This window comes from Oreochromis niloticus, linkage group LG20 (genome assembly GCF_001858045.2).
Source record: "Oreochromis niloticus isolate F11D_XX linkage group LG20, O_niloticus_UMD_NMBU, whole genome shotgun sequence".
Taxonomy (NCBI): Eukaryota; Metazoa; Chordata; class Actinopteri; order Cichliformes; family Cichlidae; genus Oreochromis; species Oreochromis niloticus.
This window is the reverse complement of record NC_031984.2, coordinates 11,908,986-11,928,786: the sequence shown is the minus strand read 5'-3', so window position 1 is coordinate 11,928,786 and position 19,801 is coordinate 11,908,986. Positions and strand designations below refer to the sequence as shown.

Genomic DNA, 19,801 nt, shown 5'->3' with positions numbered 1-19,801 from the left:
AAATAGATAAAGGATGCCATGTATAGTAAACTAAAAATAATGTACCAGTGTAAACTGATGATGCAAATCAAAGTAAAGAAGAATCTAAGTTTAAAGGCATTCTCTTCTTCTCATTCTGTTCACATCTGGTGACAGCAGAACAATTCCCTTTACTAGATGATTTTCAGACCATAATCTTTATTGTAGAATTTGTTGTGCAGAAAGATCACAGTAGATGAGCATTTTCTGAAATACTCAGGCTGTGAGTCCAAGCTCCATTCAAAGTCATCTTTCTTTGCCAATCTTTTGATGAGTTTTAACTTCAGCAGTTCATTTTGAGCATGTCTAAATGCAATGAGTTGCTGCTATGCAATTGGGTTATTAGATATTCGCATTGACAAGCAGGCTGGCAAGTGTATTTTTGTCCTAGCTGCTGATTGTTCCTGTGCTCTAAATGGTACAGTAGTCCAGCCTTGCATTATTTGTGCCTTAATTTCAATTGTATGACCTTTCGCTGTACCTGTCTCCTGATTTGCCAGATTCCCTTTGTTGTTTCAGAAAAATGAAAAAGAGTTCAAGGTGTTAACCTGTCCTCCAAATTCCCCAAAGAAAGGAATTAAAAATATAAGTCCTTGGTTTGTTTTTTCATTTCCTACAGACAACCATCATTTGCTTTTAACAACCTTTTCTTGACTCAACCAAGGACCAAGTAAGGATTTTAAACATAAAACACCCCCTTAGCCTCCTACTGTAAATACAGTAGCAAACAGCAGTTATAAAAGACCAACAATCTGCTCCATCTTTAAAACAGCTGACAAAATGATGTGATATACCAGACAGCCATCCAATTGTCCAGCGATTAGTCAGACCCTACATTTTGTGTCTGTTTGACTTCAGCAAACATGAACTCAATCGTTCTTGTCAACGATAGTAAAGTTTAACTTGACACTTGTGTTTGCAGCTTTCAGTTTTCATCCCTAATGGATACTGAAAGGAAACACTGCAGCACTCAGGAAAGTCGTCTATGTCAAAAGTGTTTGTGAGTGTGCTTACTACTGTGCAAGGAGGTCAATCCATATTTGTGCAAAATTAAACAAATGGAATAGGTAAAGAGATTGTTTAGATTTGTATCCAGGAGTCATCTTTGGTTAGTTCTAAAAGATCAATCCTCATAGCACCATAAAACTTTAATCAGCAATGCTATATGTATAGATGTGCAGTACAAAATTAGTGTTCTTCAAATCTTTATGCATTATTTTATTCATGGTTTTATGTTACTGGAAGGTTTGTCAGCACTGAAGCCATCGGATTTTCAACAGCGATGGCTAGAAAATCAATGCTTCACATTACCGGAGTCCTGCCTAGCTCGCTTTGCTTTTAAGAGTCTTTCAGTTCACAGAATCGGAGACTAAAAGCTCTGAACAATGTCAGCATCCATATGATCCCTGTGTATTATGGAATTTTTCTATAGACATACATGCTGACTAAAGGACACCCGAAACTTTCCAAATATTGTACATGAAATTGATACTTTTTGATCCATGATTATTATCTATTATAAAGTGAAAGAAATTGATATTGGTTAGATATCAATAAATAAAAAGTCCAAACTTAATTCTGTTTAATACTATTTTTCCGTTTAGCTCTATAAAGTAAACCTTGCAGCCCACAAATCTGATAGTAAGTAAGTAATATTAAACATGTCATAATTAAATATTTGTCTTTTAGTCTGGGGTTTCAACATAGCTATTTATACAGTATGTTTCAAATTGTCAAAGAAATTACTCCAAGTTCTGTTTCTTAGGGTTTCCTGTGGTGGTGTGTCTATTAACAGCCCAGAGAGTGGGTCTGGGAAGAAAAGATAACCCAAAACCAGTGAACAGGCATTGCATTTACACTGACACATAAGAGGATGGGAGGGCACAACAATCAGTGGAGGGTATTATTTACATGTCGGTGTTAAACAGAGACAATCGTATCAAGGGTCTGGAAGTCAACAGTGGAGTAACAAAATCAAAGAAATAAACAAATAACACAAAGGTGAAAAGGTCAAATCTTCATCTACTCTAGGGGCAAACAGCTACCTTCTGGTTACAGTTATTGCAACCAGGAACAACAGAATGTTAAAAGCAAAAGATTAAGAGAAGTGACTCTCTGTCAGTATTCCTCACCAAAATGGTATTTGTTAGGAGGTTTAGTTGGTGCAAATAGGATTACGCAGAAGTCCATGAGTTTTTGGAAGGATTTTTCTTACCACTGTCAGATAAAGCATGTCTCATATCTTCAGAGCGACATATCAAGTTAAAATAAGAAAACTTTGGAAATTTTATCTTTATACTGTATATTCCAGAAAATATCACAAACAGTATTATAGTACTCTGAATCCAGGACTGACGTTCATGCGTGGTATGGAGGGAATTTTACACTTCAGTGATGTATGCTTAGACTGCTCATTTTTCTGTTTGTTTATTAGACAGAATACACCAACACTACCATGACAAATTTCACAAAACATACTGTAGATGTGGAGCAAATCATATGTAGTGTTGATCTGGATCCTATTCTTAAAAATGTCCAAATATAACAAATTTAAGCTTGCAGTGTGTATATACCATAATAACAGATCTTAAGCAAAGCACCAAACTGTGATGGTCTGATACTATTTGAAAGACTATATTATTCTTGAGCCTAGTGTCATAAAAGACAATAAAAGCTGAAGAGTAAATATTGAAAAGATGATCAGCGACACCTTGAGGCCCTAAATCTGGCAAATTGATTTGATAATAACCATGGAAAGGTAGTCTGGGCACTGCAGTGTCAGTTCTTGCAGTACGGAAAGCCGTGCAACTGGAAAGCAGTACTGTCCTTAGACTTTTATTGCAATGTGATTTAAAAAAGATGAAGCAAGAAAGTTCACTAAGATGGCATCATTGACGCCAAGTATTTGAATGCCAAAAATGCAAATGTCATAGTGACACAGCAAAAGAATATTGGAATGGTAAAATATTTAGATACAGCCCACGTTTCAACTGTGAGTACTTGTTAATCATGTCCATGCATTAATGTATTATCCATTTGATTTCCATGTTAGAAAGAAACACTTAGACTCAGTTTTCAGTTTCCTCAAAATGTAGATCTTCCAAGATGTGAAACTAATTGATTAAGGCAATCAAATTAGTGGAAATACACATCCCACTCAAATTTCTTCTATTGCTGAGGTGAGCAAGAAAATCTTCATAATTGCAATTACTGCCTGCTGTTGTCTCAGACATGCTCTCTGGATGATACACCAGGATGACACTAATGCAATTACATTCTATGGATTTTGATGAGACCTCTGACAAACACAAATCTGCACTGGTGGAGAGAATACATCTGGTCTAAAGTCTTGACTCACAGGTTTCCAAATCTGGCTCACAGGTTCAAACAACAATCAATAGTGTGACCTATTAAAAAAGAACAAAACACTCAAATAAACAATTCCCTTTTTGGTTATCACAGAGGACAGTACAGTCAATACTTGTGGAACATGATAAACTCCCTCTAGTGCTGGAAAACATTGTCAAGCGTCTGCATGATTTTTATGTTATATGTTAAAGAATTTCTGACTAGTGTCAGATTTCATTAAATGAGAAAAAACAAATATGGTATACCAAACAGCCAGACTGAGATACCATTAATGGTTCATTTGCAAGTGAGGAGGTGGGCTCTCATCACTAATTCTGTAAATCTTCAACTCCTTAAAACACAATTTTATAACAAGTTTAAGTTCAAGAGGGGATTGTAGGTTGGCTCGGAAAGAAAAGCAGGGACACGAGAGAGACCTCAAAGTGGTAATCAAAATCAGTGCTGTCATTCGTTAGCACTCTGAGTGGGGACCTAGTGGATAACACTCAATGGGGCAATAAGCAGAATGAAAGAGTGTGAAATGATATGGGAACATGAACAGACAGCAGCCCTGGCCCTTCTCAAAGGACCTGGAGAACATGCCTGTCAACATCTATTTTGCTGCCGTCATTAACACTACAGCAGCACAAACTTGAAGTTCCCCTTGCAGCCTCATTTAATTTCAGGGCATGAAAATCAAACCTTGAATTTTTATGGCAATGTTCAACACGGGATTTCAGCTTTAACAGTATCCTCTTTAAAACAAAATAACTGCACTACTTTTTTTTGCCTTTATCTTCTGTAGGAATTGCTGGCACCCCTGTGGTCTTCAATGAGAATGGAGATGCGCCTGGTCGTTATGAAATCTACCAATATCAGATAACAAAAAACACCACAGAATACAAAATCATTGGTCACTGGACAGATCAGCTCCACTTAGACGTATGTATATTTGAACTGTTAGATGAGTCTGAAATATTGTATGCTTTCTTCTGATAAGATTTTGTGTGGTCATGTCCCAGTTAACTGATAACTAACTGAATTTTAACTGATTCAAAGAAGCAATATTTCAAACTTTCATTAATAATTGAACTTTTAAAAGTTCTACAAAGTAGAAGTTAACATTAAAGTTCAATTTTTAAAGTTGAAGTTAAAAAACACATAGCATTGAAACTATAATCACTTGTTTCAACTACTGGACAGACTGAGAAACTGAAAAAAAATTCCACATTGTGAACACTGACTGTTTGCAAGTGCTTGCTGGCAGTTGACGTCAAAGTTATATGTGATATGCTAAAAACCTCCATATGATTGGTTTGGTTGATAGAAATTTGCCTTGGTCACCTGCAGTGTTCATGGAAGATGTCAATTTGTCCACAAACACAAACACCCACCAACTACTGTACTGTACTGTACTGAAACTGTGGTGTGTAAGACACTTTTATGCTATCTGTATACCAAGTCACACTGCCCGTCCAAGCGACACCACAATGGCGGTGCACACCAGCAGATGTGACATCATTTTTAGCTTTGACCAATCGTGCGTTTCTCTATTTTTGTAACCTGGTGCGTTGGACCGGTGCCGCAGCAGCTGGGTTGAAAACACAAGTGTGCAATCACGTCATTTTTTTTTACCGCCATTTTAATAATATATTAGCACAGAACCTCAAAGATTATAGAGGTTATACATTGGGAGATGCTGCAACACTTTGAAATCATGTGTCTTTGTGGAAAGCTTTAAAAAATATCCCCACTCTGTCTTTCCAAATCTTTGCTTCTGGTTTCCCTGTATCAGCGCTGATGTGGCGGTATTGTCTGAATGGCAACATCTATCTTTCAGAAGAATACTGCAGTGGATAGTGTGTCACGATATAGCGGTCTCACGTGAAGCGACCACAAAATGGAGGGAATACTGGTGCTTTAATTCAAACCAGAACCCATTAGCTTTCAAAGTAAAAGTTGCACCTTTTGAAATGTGTTGCTTTTGGCACCTTCAAAGTAAAAGTTGTGAATTTTATTTTGAAGGAAAGGAAAAAGGCACTGTTTTTTTTTTTCAAAGTCAAACATTTTCCATTTTTTGATTGCATTCTACTTTTTAATTTTCACTACTATTCAGTGATCTGGGTCTTCAGTAGTTAGTGAATCTCTTCCATGCAAACTATAGGCGACTTCCAGAAGCAATCACAAGGAGGTTTTTAGTGTCCTCTATGTGAAAAATTTCAACTGGCAATAGCCAGCAATCATTTCCCATTAACAGCGAATAGCTACTGATGGAAAGTTTCTGTAGCTTGCTGACTGGTCTCTAGACCTATGTGACTGGGGCCTTAACATAAATGATTAAAAACTAAACCAACTGTAAAATGTATATTGTCATTTGGATTAAACCCGCCCCAACAATGCTAAACCAGTCTCTAAACTTGTGGCCATTACATGTGACATTTACAGCAACAGAAAACCCATATGTAGTAAAGCTTAATTTATGCACTTCCTCATAACTCATCCCTAATATCCAAAATTATGCTAAATACATCTTGCTTATATGCAGCTTCACAGGAAAACATTCAACACAATAATGACTTAAATCTCAAGAATTCATAGAAACAGTGATGCTTTGGGTCAAAAGAGAGCATTATGCAGCATGACCACATTTACACTCAGAATCATGCCGATAGCAGTAGGTTACTCAACTATTTGCATCAGCCTTATTTTGACATTTGCTGTCATTCTTTACACAGTAATACCAATTTCCTTTTTAATGTATACATAGTGTACAGAATCTGCAGTGTCTGAATATTTAAGTATCAAAACTACTATATTTTAAATGCCAAACCCTCTGAGGAAAAACATGTATCCATCATGTTTTGCTATGAATGATTCATAAGTCTCCCTCTGTGTGTTCTTATTTTGTTTACATGCATACTGTAGATAGGATTTTGGATTATTATAGACATCAAGAAGCTGAGTTATGGCAGTACACACAACACCAGCTTACCAACATCAGTAGCTGAGAGCTCTAAGAAGAATAAGAAATACTATAATTTTTGAAATGTCAGAACAATCATTTAGCTATTTGGGTGTTTGAATTAAACCTTCCTGTCCATTTCCACACCCATTTAAGTTAATAAAACTTAACTTAAACGCAATGAAACCATGCTAATAACTATAAATAATAGTCTCAATGTAACTCATATATCATGTAGTAAGTGTCTTAATATCTAACGATTATATTAATACATATTGTCAATATTCTTTCTATAATAACCCTTTCAAGATATTTTCAATTGTACTATAATGAATAACTGAAAATATTTACAATTATATGATTAAAATATAGGAAGATATAGTATATTATGTCAGTAAAATACACAATACTCATGCATATTCTGCATCTACTACATTTGAAAAAGCCAAGTATATAGATAGGAAATAGATTAAAAAACACACAAAAATGTGAGAAAATGTTTTGTTTAGACAAGAGTTACTAAAGCTCTTTTTTTCTTTTACATTTCCATCTAGACTAATGACATGCAGTGGCCTGGTGAAACACAAGAAGTCCCTTCCTCTATATGCAGTCAACCCTGTCGTCCCGGGCAGCGCAAGAAGACAGTGAAGGGAATTCCTTGTTGTTGGCACTGCGAGAATTGTGATGGTTATCAGTATCAGGCAGACAATTACACCTGCAAGATGTGCCGCTTTGATTTGCGTCCCAATGAGAACCACACTGGCTGCGTTCCCATTCCCATTGTCAAGCTAGAGTGGAGCTCACCATGGGCCGTGATACCAGTCCTCATTGCAGTCTTGGGGATTATGGCCACTCTGTTAGTGGTTGTAACCTTTGTGCGCTACAATGATACACCAATTGTTAAGGCATCTGGTCGAGAACTTAGCTATGTGCTGCTGACAGGTATCTTTCTGTGCTATGCTACAACATTCCTTATGATCTCTGCTCCTGATGTGGTCGTATGCTCACTGCGAAGGATTTTCCTTGGTCTGGGTATGAGTATAAGCTATGCAGCACTGCTTACCAAGACAAATAGGATCTACAGGATTTTTGAGCAGGGCAAGATGTCGGTCAGTGCCCCTCGATTTATCTCCCCAGCCTCACAGTTAGTTATCACATTTAGTCTGATATCAGTGCAGCTCCTTGGAGTGTGCATCTGGTTTGGTGTTGACCCATCACAAGCCATCATAGACTATGAAGACCAGCGCACAGCAAATCCCGACATGGCCCGTGGCGTTTTGAAATGTGATATATCAGACCTGTCTCTCATCTGTCTGCTGGGTTATAGCATGCTTCTGATGGTCACCTGCACAGTTTACGCCATCAAGACTAGAGGGGTTCCAGAGACATTCAACGAGGCCAAGCCTATCGGCTTCACAATGTACACCACCTGCATTGTGTGGCTTGCCTTTATCCCTATCTTCTTCGGGACCTCACAGTCGGCGGAAAAGGTAAATATCAAATTTAAAATTTGAATTGACAAACTGAACTTGTCCCAGTTGTGTAACTGGTTTAGAATGGTATGATGCCAAATAAGTCTGTATGCTTTCAGCAACAGTTCTCTATTCAAGACTACAATAGTCTAGTGAATTCACTTGTGCATGTTCAAGTGTCAGTTTTCCATTTGTAATTCTTTTATATTTCCTGTGCTATTTATTATGAAGAAAATGGCCACTCAAACTGTTTGTTGTAAAGCATCAGCTCCTTGTGTCTGTATATGTGGAGCTATTCATCATGAGCTGATGGGCTTTGTGCTTCACTGTGGGATTACAAGGCTTTTAAAGTGGGCTTGTGAGAATAATTCATTCACCTCAAGTTTGCTTGGATATGTTTTCTTTAATTGTCTTTCTATGTGTGTTTGACTACTCAGTATTTGCACCCAGTGAAGCTGAATCAATCACTGCACATTCATGCACACAGAAATAGATAACGCATGTTTGAGAAGTAGCATAAAATTACTGTGGCTGTTGATGTTGCTTGTCAGTTGAAAGTGAATCGCAAATTAGCTCTTACAAGTGCTAATTTTGAGGTTGCACAGCGCAGATGTACATCTAAAAAGCAGAGAGTGGAAAAGTCAAACCACCAATTGCAACAGAAGCTTGAATATGGGAGTACTATTGCAATAATAGGAGCCTTTGGATTGTTAATATCATAAAAGGGTGGGGATAAATTTGCATGAACATTGGCTACCAATATTCTGATAGTAACATCTGGAGTTTTTTGGAAAAAAGGCTCCTTAGCTTGAAAAAAGAAATATATGGTTGTATTACAATGGATAGCAGGTTTTTTGTGAGCATGCTTGCTGCCATTTGCTATGGTAATTCATGAACGTAAACACAGCCGCTGATGAGGCAGCCAAGGTGAAAATCATTGCTGGCCTTCATTTGTATGTCCACCAGTGAAGAGCAGGTGGATGAAATGATAGGAGAAATTATTCTCTGTATTACAGGGTTTTCATTTAATTGAACTGGCACATATACAAATCAAAGACATGTTCTAAGACTGAAGGTTATATTGATTTACACCGCAAGCTAAATCTTTAGACAGTCTAACAGTAAAACAAAACAAAAAAGCATCACAAACTATGACGACTGATGAATAAGGCCCTTCACATACACTGTTGTATTCACCAGTTTTAGAGAAGCCATTCACTTTAACAGTGATCAACAGATGAACTATGTTTTATTTATTCAGTGAATATTATTCTAATTACACCAATTAAATATAAATTTATAACTGATTGTCACTTTGCATAAATACATTATCAGCTGTAGCTTCAGCCTACAATTTTTTATATTATGTAATAGAAAAATTTGTTGAATAATGTTGCTCTTAATTTCATTATTTTTAAATGAATAAAAGGAGAGAGCAACACAAAGTGCCTTAGTAACAGCACAGTTATCTCTAAGGAAGAGATTTAGCAATTTTTTGCAACTGAAATCTTAACCTGTCACAGTTTAGATGCTTTAATGATCGCTGCATTGGACTTAGGTATGATTCCACTGAAAGTGCTTACGCTGGCTCTTTACACTGAACTAAGCCATCTTTATTACACCTATGCTTTTCCTACTGAGATTCAAAATTATGTCAAAATGTCTGCCATGAAACAAGTCTGTTCCTTTCATTATGTGTCAGTATGTATTTTCCCTATTCATGAGAGAACAGGCTTGCCATCCAGCTTTGTCTGGGTGTAGCTGCTACTACCGGCAGACAATGGAGCCCTCAAAGCTGTCGCTGGATGGGCCTGTCATAAAAGAATGAGTATTAGACCAGACATATTAAAACATTAAATTTGATTTATTCAGAGTCAAAGCCTAAAGTCTTAAACACAAAGGCTGGTGGGAAACAACCTAAGTTAGAATATGGTTTGGGATGAAAAAGCCATATGATAGCTAGAGCTGCAGGTTTTAAACTGCTCTCCGTGGTATGAAGTCCACTCTTGCATCAACTCAGAAGAAATGTTTAACAAACATAACCAACAAATAAGTCAGACAGACATAAGTTAGCTGAGTCCAAAGCTGTGAAAACCCAGGGATGTTTCAAATGACACAGTTTCTCAGCCAAAATTCTGGAAGTCTACTGATTAAGAGCATTTTTCATGAACGTAAAAGCTTCTTTAGGCTGCTCCGTTATTCACAAGGAGTCACCACAGCAGATGGATGTGCATGTTCGATAAGGTGGATTTTTTACACTGGCTGCCCTATCTGAAGTACCAGCAATGGTTATTGTCTGTGTATTTAATCTGGAGAGTTTTTTGTTAAAAATCATTGTAATTGATTTCACAAAAGTCTAGAAAAATAAATATATAACTAAACCAAAAAGCCTGTACACTTTACCAAGGCTTGGCAACTTTGTGGGAGTGTGATCCAGTGATCGTGTTCACATGGGTCACAAATAGGTAGGGTTACCTCTGGACAAGGAATGCATAAAAACAAAAAGGAGCAATCTGACTTCAGTGAAAGTTCATAATGTTTTCTATGTCTGGTCCTGTTCTTTCACTGTGCCAATGGTGAAGATTGGTAACCATTTCGGCACGTCAGGGAAAATGTATGTCATAAAGGCTGATAGAAGTGGACAAGGGTCTTGGCTGCCCTCACAGAGTAACTCCACTCTGTACTCTAGAGGGCTAGCAATATTGTTCCAAACTCACCCTAGGCCATGTGTAATCTTCTCAGGAGATTACAACACTCCCCCTCTATCACCAGGGAATGCTCGTGTGCTGTTTGCAGTATGATGGAGCACAAAGCTCTATCACCTCCATCTTCCACTGACATCTTTTTTCTCTAAACTGACATGGCTTTAGGCAGCTTAATTTCAACAGAGCTTCTCTACATTTTGTTTTTTACATGAACATGACATGGCATTGCCTTCCACTTGAACTAACTGAATACTCTACAATATAATACCTATAGAATCCAAACAAAACACTCATTGATGCTACACAAACCACCATGTAACTTCCAATGTAATTTTTGTCTTGTGCTATAACACTGACATCTAGTTGTACTGATGGCCATTGGACTAGTTGAAATTCTGTAAGAAAAAGGTTAGGAGCAGAAGAACTGAATGAGTGTAAAGCCCTTTGACACAACTCTGATGACTAGACAACTGGGTCTCTCGAGGGTTTTCAGGGTGTGAAAACCATTTTTTTTGGCAACCATATGGTTTGAGGTTTATGGAGATGAAATAAAGTACAGGGGCAATCCAGATTTTTAGAGTAATTTTCTTTTACTGAAGAAACCATAGAAAGAAAATGACATTTAGCAATACACCAAGCAAAGAGAACACTGCACAGGGGTGGCTGTAGCCCACAGAAAAACACCCTAAAATCTCTGAGCCACCTCTTTTCTTAGTTTACTACATTACTAAATTGTTATTAATATTATTTACACAATATATCAGAATCATCTAATATAACTACAGAACAAATAACATAAAAATAACTAAAAAAGAATGACACCAAAACCCCTACAATTCAATCTTTGGAAATCTGGAAAAAGTAAGTGTGATTCATGCAGGCCCCACATCACAAACTTACAGAGCTTAAAGACTGCTACTAATGTTTTGGTGTCAGATACCACGGGACATTTTCAGGGGTCTTGTGGACTATGCCTCAATTGTTCAGTTATTTTGGCAGCACGAGAGGGATCTAGTGTATATAAGGCCAGGGGTTTTAATGTTATGGCTGATTGGAGAATGTCACAACTGTATGTTGGGAAACATCATCTATAACTGTTGACAAGAGCCCTTTTGGCTATTCCCATGTCAAACAGCTCAGTCATTTGTGATGTCTGCAAATGTAATGTCAAACAAAACCTTGGGCAAATCTCTTTGAAGGATGTTTCTCAGCTGTGTTCCACTGTACACTTACTGCCTTGTGTTCATCAACTTTAGAGAGGCAAAGTAAGCTGTTCTCTACTTCCCCTTTATTCAATTAAGGTTTTCACACAATGATATTGGGAAAAAGATGAAGTGGGATCACAGTTTCTTTGGTCAATTCATGAAACTAACATTTAAATCGAGGACACTGTATTTTCATATTTTTCACTGGTTTTGCACCTTAAACAGAAATGTAAAGCATTTCATAAAAATGAGTCAATGCCAAATGTTGTCTACCTACTAACCCTCATTGACTCATCGCATTCTCTACAGCAACAAATTAGTGATGTACTGTGTATGAGTTCAAGGGTGATTATCATAAATGAAAACCTGTAGGCCATTTTATTATGCTGTAGGATGTTTCTTTCCACTCCCCAGTTGTTGCCTATAGCTATGTATCTGCTACCCAGCTGTGAGTAGCAGCTGTCACTGGCTTCAGAAAACACACAATGATGTTGTCTAAAACCTCAGGGTAAAAACATCTATGCATCAGGGGGGCTTTTTTTATATGCATATCATAAAATAAACAAACCCTGAAATGACAGTAGAAGTCAGGAGTCACCAGTTTGCATAAACGTTCCTGTGTTCCATCACAAATACAATTTGCCATATAAGATGTGAAATAGAAATATCGTCCACTAAACTTTCTTTTAGCTAAAGGAGAGTGACTTCATTCTGTAGTTTGAACTGGGAAGGCTCTGAGCAACGGTCTTGTTATGTACGCAGTTTAATCTGAGACAATCGCGTTTCTTTTCATGACACAGTGCTTCCAAAAAAATGATTATTTTGTCTCTGTTATCTCTTTTATAATACAGATGTACATCCAGACTACAACCCTAACCATCTCTATAAGCCTCAGTGCATCGGTGTCTCTGGGAATGCTCTACATGCCCAAAGTCTACGTGGTTCTTTTCCATCCAGAGCAGAACGTACCCAAGCGCAAACGCAGCCTAAAGGCTGTGGTCACTGCAGCCACCATGTCCAACAAGTTCAACCCTAAAGGTGGCCTGAGGCCCAACGGAGAGGCCAAATCTGAACTTTGTGAAAGTCTTGAAACACAAGGTTGGTATCACACGATGACATCCATCCATGCAACAAAGGAAAGACAGATCAACCAGCATCTGTTAATGCACTCTGTATGCAGAAAATAATGAACTCCTTTTAGGTGAAGATTTAATTTTTCTTTAACAGTTGACAAACAGAACAATGGGAATAATTAGAAGTGATAGGGCTTGTGTCACATTAGCATCTCACTTGCACATAAGTGAAGTAGTAGTTAAGTGTTCCCTTCAAAAAAGACAGGGAGTTAATTTTCTATATTTTAAGGACTATTTTTTAATTTTATAGTATACAATAGCAAAATAGTTTAATTTTCAAAAACTATATTGATACTGGATTTGCCAGTCAGAAGGTGTGGCAGGGGGCCCATACTATTCTGAAAGGGATAAAAGCAAGGGTAGCTCAGTGTTGGAGATGAGGATATTTCAATCACCAAGACAAATGATATGAACAGGCAGTGCCTGTGTGGGGGCAGGCATAAATCCAGTCAAGCACCCCCACATGTTGTGATTACTTAAGGTACTGATTTTTTACTCTGACAAGCTGAACAATATACCATGATATATATCCGGACTAAAAAAAAGACAACTTACACTTACATGTATGTTTTCTTCCTATCTTGAAAGGGAATTGTTACAGTATATCTCATCCAATTACAGAGCCCATTTATAGGTGCTGAGATTTAACCTCTGGTTTAAACTGTGACTCTAACAACTGCTCTTTGTGCTTATGTGTCAGATTGTGTTGAGGGAGGGGAGCCTTGTGAGGGCCTTTAGACTCTCAGGTAACCTGATTAGAAAATAACTTTGCTCTTCTGTCATCCGTGAGCACTTTTTCCTGTTAATTTCTGCTAATGTTCACCACAACACCTGTGCCTGCCTACACAATGCAAAAAAGCATCCCTGCTAAAATTCAGCACCCTGAATGACATAAAGCATTAATCACACACTCACAAATCCACCCTGGACCAAGGGATATTAACTTGGATAAACAATATTGGTGTGTGGTGCTGTAAAAAGGCCAATCAGCATGGTAAAGCCTGTTAATGTGAGAAGATGACAACCCTCTGCCGGAGAGGAGACAAGCGATAGCCATGTGTCCCCTGTAATTTGTTTCCCTGTTGACAAAAGAAGGAATTTGTGGTAATGGGACAACAACAACAATAAGAGTGAACAGGAAAAGACAGATGGGTCTGCCAGCTCCAATTCTTTCTGGACCATCTATTCTTTATCTTGGCCTCGCAGCACATAAATATTCAAATAAGGTTCATTTATCAATGCTTTTCTTGGAAGATATGCTTTGGATGAAATGGCGAGAATACCGCCCCCCATTCACCCACCCAGTATGGCCCTGACAAATATACCAGAAGCATTTACCATTGCACATCTCTCCTCTGCAGCACTTTTGCCCCTACTCTGGCTTTCAGCTGTCCTCTGATTGGATTCATCCCTTCTGACATATTCAATCAGCCAAGGCTGCTGTAGGCAGATTGGCAGATTGGTAGTGTGATTACCACCACCGAGCATGCTCGCTGAGGACAGCTTTACTTTAAAAAATTACACATACGCTGACACTTGCACAGGCATATGTGTGCAGACAAGCATGACTGCACACATACTCATAGGTACTGTATGTATGACAGTCACATTTGACCAGTGGTTTGGGTTTGTTATGATTGCTGTGGTCTGCCCTCTGGTCATCTGACTTATGTGCTTTATTCACAGCTCATAAATTTCCACGAACAATGAAAAGAATGCTAAAGAATAATTAGAACCATTATCAAACTTTGATAGCAAAAGCTATACGGCCGGGACAGATCACATATTGCCTTAATTGTATTTTACATGTAACACACCACAGTTAAGAATGGTAATACACTGACTGCTGCATGCTTTGCTTGATGCACATAGAAACCACAGGTCGTTGCATGCACTAAAATACTTGCATTTGAATGGTTACTCCCATATTTTATGCTACTGCTGTGAACTGCTTGGTGGTTCAGCAATTTGTATTTTGGAATTGCAATTTAATAGTATAATCTAAAAAAATAGAGAGTTTTCCTGATTTTACTATGCTGTAGAACCAGGTACATATGAGCGCAAAACTCCAGTGACTCTGAATAATTTTGCATTGCTGTCAAATCTTATGATACTATGTTTTTAAAATGTCTGCAATATTACCAGACAGACTTATCTCATGGGAAAACAAGAAGAAAACATGAAAATATGATGCATCTGTATGTATACACAGGCAGGAATTGTTACATTTTTATTTACTGTCAGCGTGACTTTTGGGAGTTAATGTATTTCAGTTGGAAGATCGTTTTATACCGGCACCACAGATGTTTTCGTGACTCCTCAAGGCACCCATGCCAAACTAACAACAAAGCATTGAAAAAAAGGGCTGCCGTAGTATTTTAACCCAAATTCTAACAAAGCAGTTTTCCTGCCTAAACCAAGATGAGTATTTGTGGTGGTCAACTCTAACAATAAAGCACATGGCATCAAAAGTGAACAATGAAAGAGTAATATGACATACCAATACCAATGTAATACCAATGAAAATCACAGATTCAATGATGCATTCAAACTACAGTGTCTGCTGTGTTGTGAAAGGTGCAGGATAAACATGATAAATGACATGAAAAATGTCAAATGACTTTTTTGCTCTTTAAAAGTTGAAATAAATGATAATACAAATTAATACATTAAATGAATACTGTTACCACCAAAATAAATAACCCTGTAAAATGTGAGGATAATTCCATTTCACCTCATATGTACATTATATATTTTTGGATTTTTAGACTAGATCTAATAATGTCATTTGGAGGTTTAAAAGATTTTAGATGAGGATTCTTTTTACATTTACATTACTTTTTAATATTAAAGCAATTTTACTAAATATGATCATACTATTATTATTTTAATAAAAACAATAATAAGATTAACAGTAACTAATCATTTGAATAACTGAACCCAAACGGTATATACGCCATAAGAAAATGAACAGAACCTCTTCTTTAGAAACCAGCACATCCTCCATAAACAAGGGAACCTTTATTACCATCCAAAAAAGAAGAAACCGGCAGCTAGTTACATAAAAACAAGCTGTTCCTCTTTTATCATACTTTTATGATATATATTTATGTTGGTTGCAGCTTTTATTAGATGGGCTGTGATTACAGATATTGTTGAATTTGTGTATTTTACACATCACTAACAGTTTATTTTGTATCTTAGACATGATCATGCGAGATGTTAAGATAATTTAACATTAGCATCAAGCTATTAAAATTAGTTTCACTTGTGCTTGTTTACTTGAGTCATTCATAAAGAGAACTTTACAAAAATCAGAATTCCAACAGTATGGTTTTTGTTCCATGCCTATTTGAATCTCACCCATTGGATTTTTAACCCTTCTTTCTTCTTCCCTATTATAACAGTGTTGGCCTCAAAGCAGACATACATAAGCTACAGTAACCATGCCATCTAAGACCGAGATGAGCCGTGGAAGAGGAGAAAAGGCCTGCCTGAGGAGAAATCACCTGATTCTGGGGGCATATTGGGGATACACTGGAGAACTTTCAAGCTGCTACATCAGAGGATTGGGGTGGAAAGATGGGAATTTGTCACTCCAAAGGATGTCATATTTTTTTTATGGAATCATGTAAAGGCTTGGATGCAAATTTTATGATAAATTAGTAGCTTGTAGGAGGGAGAGAAGAGATGTAAGGGAGCTTGGACAGTTAATTTTCCTCTTCCCACCCTGAGCATTGATCAGTGACGTTTCCAGATGCAGGCTGAATGAACCACCTGGAGCCTACAGATTTTTTTTTTTTTCTGAAATGTATAGAGCACAAGATCAGTTCTCTCTGATACTGAATTGTTTGTCTCATTTCAGTAAAAACAGGGGAAAGCATTCTGTTTTTATCAAATGCAGCTGATGAAATGAAGTGGTGTAAAAATATAATAGTTATTTTTGGTTACAGGTGTATTTGGAGTTGAAAGCTGCAGTACTCTTCAGACTGTACATGCCTTACGACAGTACACTCAGTATTCCTACATGAACTAAATATATCTGAAACACATGAAAATAAAGCAGTGGGTCTCCCCAGTAGTTTTTTTTTTTTACTGTTTCATAATAATGAGGACACCACCATTTTGGCAATCCTAGTGTACAGTCCCAGAGCATGCTTATGGGAGCATCACGTGTACTGTGCTGTGTCGTCAACGTCTATGGAATGCAACATTTGTCATCGTTGTCATTCACAGTGGAGATGTCATTTTTGGGGTATCCCTCTGCTGAACGAAAAGAAATCAAACAAACCAAACACAAATTGCCATGCAATAGCTCTATGGTTGACATCACATTCCATAAATGTCAGTCAGGACTTGGAGACTTAACTTGACTGTAAACATCTGAGATTTAGTGGCTCTTATTTATCATGCACCTATTGAAGCCTTTGGAAAGACTGTCAAAATTTCACTTGCAGCTTTAAAAGTAATTGACAAATTTAATCTAAAAGAGTCTTGATTAAAATTCAATAAAAATGCAAGACTTGTAATTAAGACTGTATATTCTGTACCTAAATGCAGGGCATTGTGATATAGTAGATTTTTTTAAAAGAAAAAAACAGCAACAACAATCTGTTGTCATGCCAGACATATTGTTTAAGGCTAACAACATATGATAAATGGGATAGAAGAAATGCACTGCAAGAGTAATCTATGTCCTTGCAAAGGATTTTTATGAAAAAAAAATGCTTTCCTCTTCTGCATCTTGGATTTTAAGCCTGGATTGGAAATGATAAATTATATTTTTAAAATAATTTTTTTGATTTAAAACAAGGCTCAAGTAGCTAGCCAGCGTTAATACCAATTTTGAAAAGGTATAGACTTAGTTAAGACAACTGGTCAAAAAGTTCAAAGATAATTAGCAATATGATATATTGTTTCAACATATACCAATAACAATATAAATTAACATTCAGTCCATTGTCTGATTATTATATATCAATAAAAGATATAGCCATGCTGTACTAAGTAGTAGCAAGTTCACCTTCCACTTGGCAGCTATCTTAATTATTTCTTGCTTCCAGCAAACAATTTGATTTGGTGTTTAGCAAGACCCACCTATTCTTTTCCACAGAAATTGCTGGAAACCCAAATATAGACAAATGGCCGTAAACATGACACCAGCAGGATACCCATCTTTGTTTGTGTATAAAGGATGTGTAAAAAGAACTGTTTGTTTAAATGTTAACCAGCCGGTAGTTTCTCAGGTTTACTTTGAAGTATTTCTGCCCCCTAGTGATCAAGAGCCTCTTAGTACAGCTTTAAATCTCTACAGTGATAGATCACTGCTCCATCACTGCTCCATGCCTACTAATTAATTGGTTTTCACAGTACTACTGAAAATCAAAAAATCAAAAATAAAAGGTATGAATACTTGCTTGATAAATAAGGGCCACTGCCTTCATTCTGTGCCTCATTTCCATTAAACTACTCCTGCTAAATGTTCCATGGTTCTTTCATCATGTTTGTGTCACCAGTATTACCTTTCAGTTGTTCAGTTTAAACATTATTAAGGAAGAACTCCGTGTACAATTTAAAATATGTAAACGCCATTACCGTTTCCATTCTCTAAAATATTACTAATAACAGTATTCTCTGGATTTTTTGTCTCATTAAATGTTATCCTCAGCAATGCAAAAATTGTATGTTGCATGTCAAAACCCATAAGAAAGCCGTGTGGAAAAACTGGAGAGAAAGGCATAAAGTCCAGACTACTGCAGAGGATTATAACTTAGAAATATTTTGCTTTTTGATCAATGATTCTCTCAGCTCTCAGCTTCAACGAGTCTAAGGTGTTGCGCAAATGTTGTTTTCTCATTTGATAAAGTATTGTTTGTGGGATTGTTTGTGTTTGTGAATATGATCATTTTACTGCTTTTTTTTTTTTTGCCACAACCCCCCTCCCCACCTACTTTTATTTTTCTAAAACACTGTCTGTGTTACAAAATAAAATATGTAATTGCTGACTGAAATTAAATGGCAAGTTAATGTATGTTATTAAAATTGATTGATCATGTCTGCTTTATGTACCAAATTATTAAAAAAAAGAAAAAAAACAGTTACAGTGCCTGGATATTTATGAACTATCTATAAAAAAATAAGATGTGTAGAGCATGTTCATTTTTATACAAGATATTTCTAATAAAAAGACTGTTTTGTTAATACATTGTTGATGTGTCTTCTTAGTAAGCATTTCCTTAGCAAAGAAAACAACATTTAAAAATTAATTTTTTGAGTATTCTGTTATCTTCTAGATTAAACGAAAGCCTACTTATGGTTCAGTCACAATATAGTAAAATAGGACAGAGGTTGTAAATCCAACACTAACAACCTGTGGATAACCACTTTCTAATCACAAGGCAGTTGCACAAACTGTGTTAATTGACGGAACCTTTCTCCAAGCGATCACAGTCTGACTACAATAATACATACAGAAAAAAACCCAACAATCATATGACCCCCTATGTGCAAGCACTTTGGCGACAGTGGGAAGGAAAAACTCCCTTTTAACAGGAAGAAACCTCCAGCAGAACCACGCTTAGGGAGGGGCGGCCATCTACCGCAACCAGTTGGGGTGAGAGAAGGAAGACAGGACAAAAGACATGCTGTGAAAGAAAGCCAGAGTATAAGTATGATTCAATGCAGAGTGGTCTGTTAACACAAAATTCCCTGTTACATGTAGACACAACACTGGTTTGTCCCTTCACTTGGGTGCCTTTGTTGTGCTTGAAAATAGTAAAAAAAACAATTTTTTTAAAACTGAACTGAGAATGGCCAAGACTGAAAGCTTGTGAAAAATGTTCAAATAACTCTACAACCTGGGAAACTATTGTTCAAGACTACTTTAAACATTAACACAAAGTCTGAGTCCTTGGAAGCAAAACATTAAAAAGTAAGCAGTGTTTTGAGACTTCTGTAC

The 19,801-nt window shown here is 36.9% G+C and overlaps 1 protein-coding gene across 2 annotated transcripts in view; it reads left to right on the top strand.

Annotated features, from left to right (window-relative positions):
• Positions 1-19,029, top strand: part of LOC100701884 (metabotropic glutamate receptor 4) — a 190,031-nt gene extending 171,002 nt beyond the window's left edge. Inside the window, exons 9-13 of one of the 2 annotated variants that reach the window (XM_013274286.3) lie at positions 4,172-4,308; positions 6,883-7,818; positions 12,562-12,808; positions 13,544-13,589; positions 16,251-19,029. In XM_013274286.3, the coding sequence (XP_013129740.1) occupies positions 4,172-4,308; positions 6,883-7,818; positions 12,562-12,808; positions 13,544-13,581 (1,358 nt within the window). In that variant the 3' untranslated portion in view covers positions 13,582-13,589; positions 16,251-19,029. The remainder of the gene's footprint in view (positions 1-4,171; positions 4,309-6,882; positions 7,819-12,561; positions 12,809-13,543; positions 13,590-16,250) is intronic. The other variant, XM_019350139.2, reaches the window with a different exon arrangement.
• The last annotated feature ends 772 nt before the right edge of the window (positions 19,030-19,801 follow it).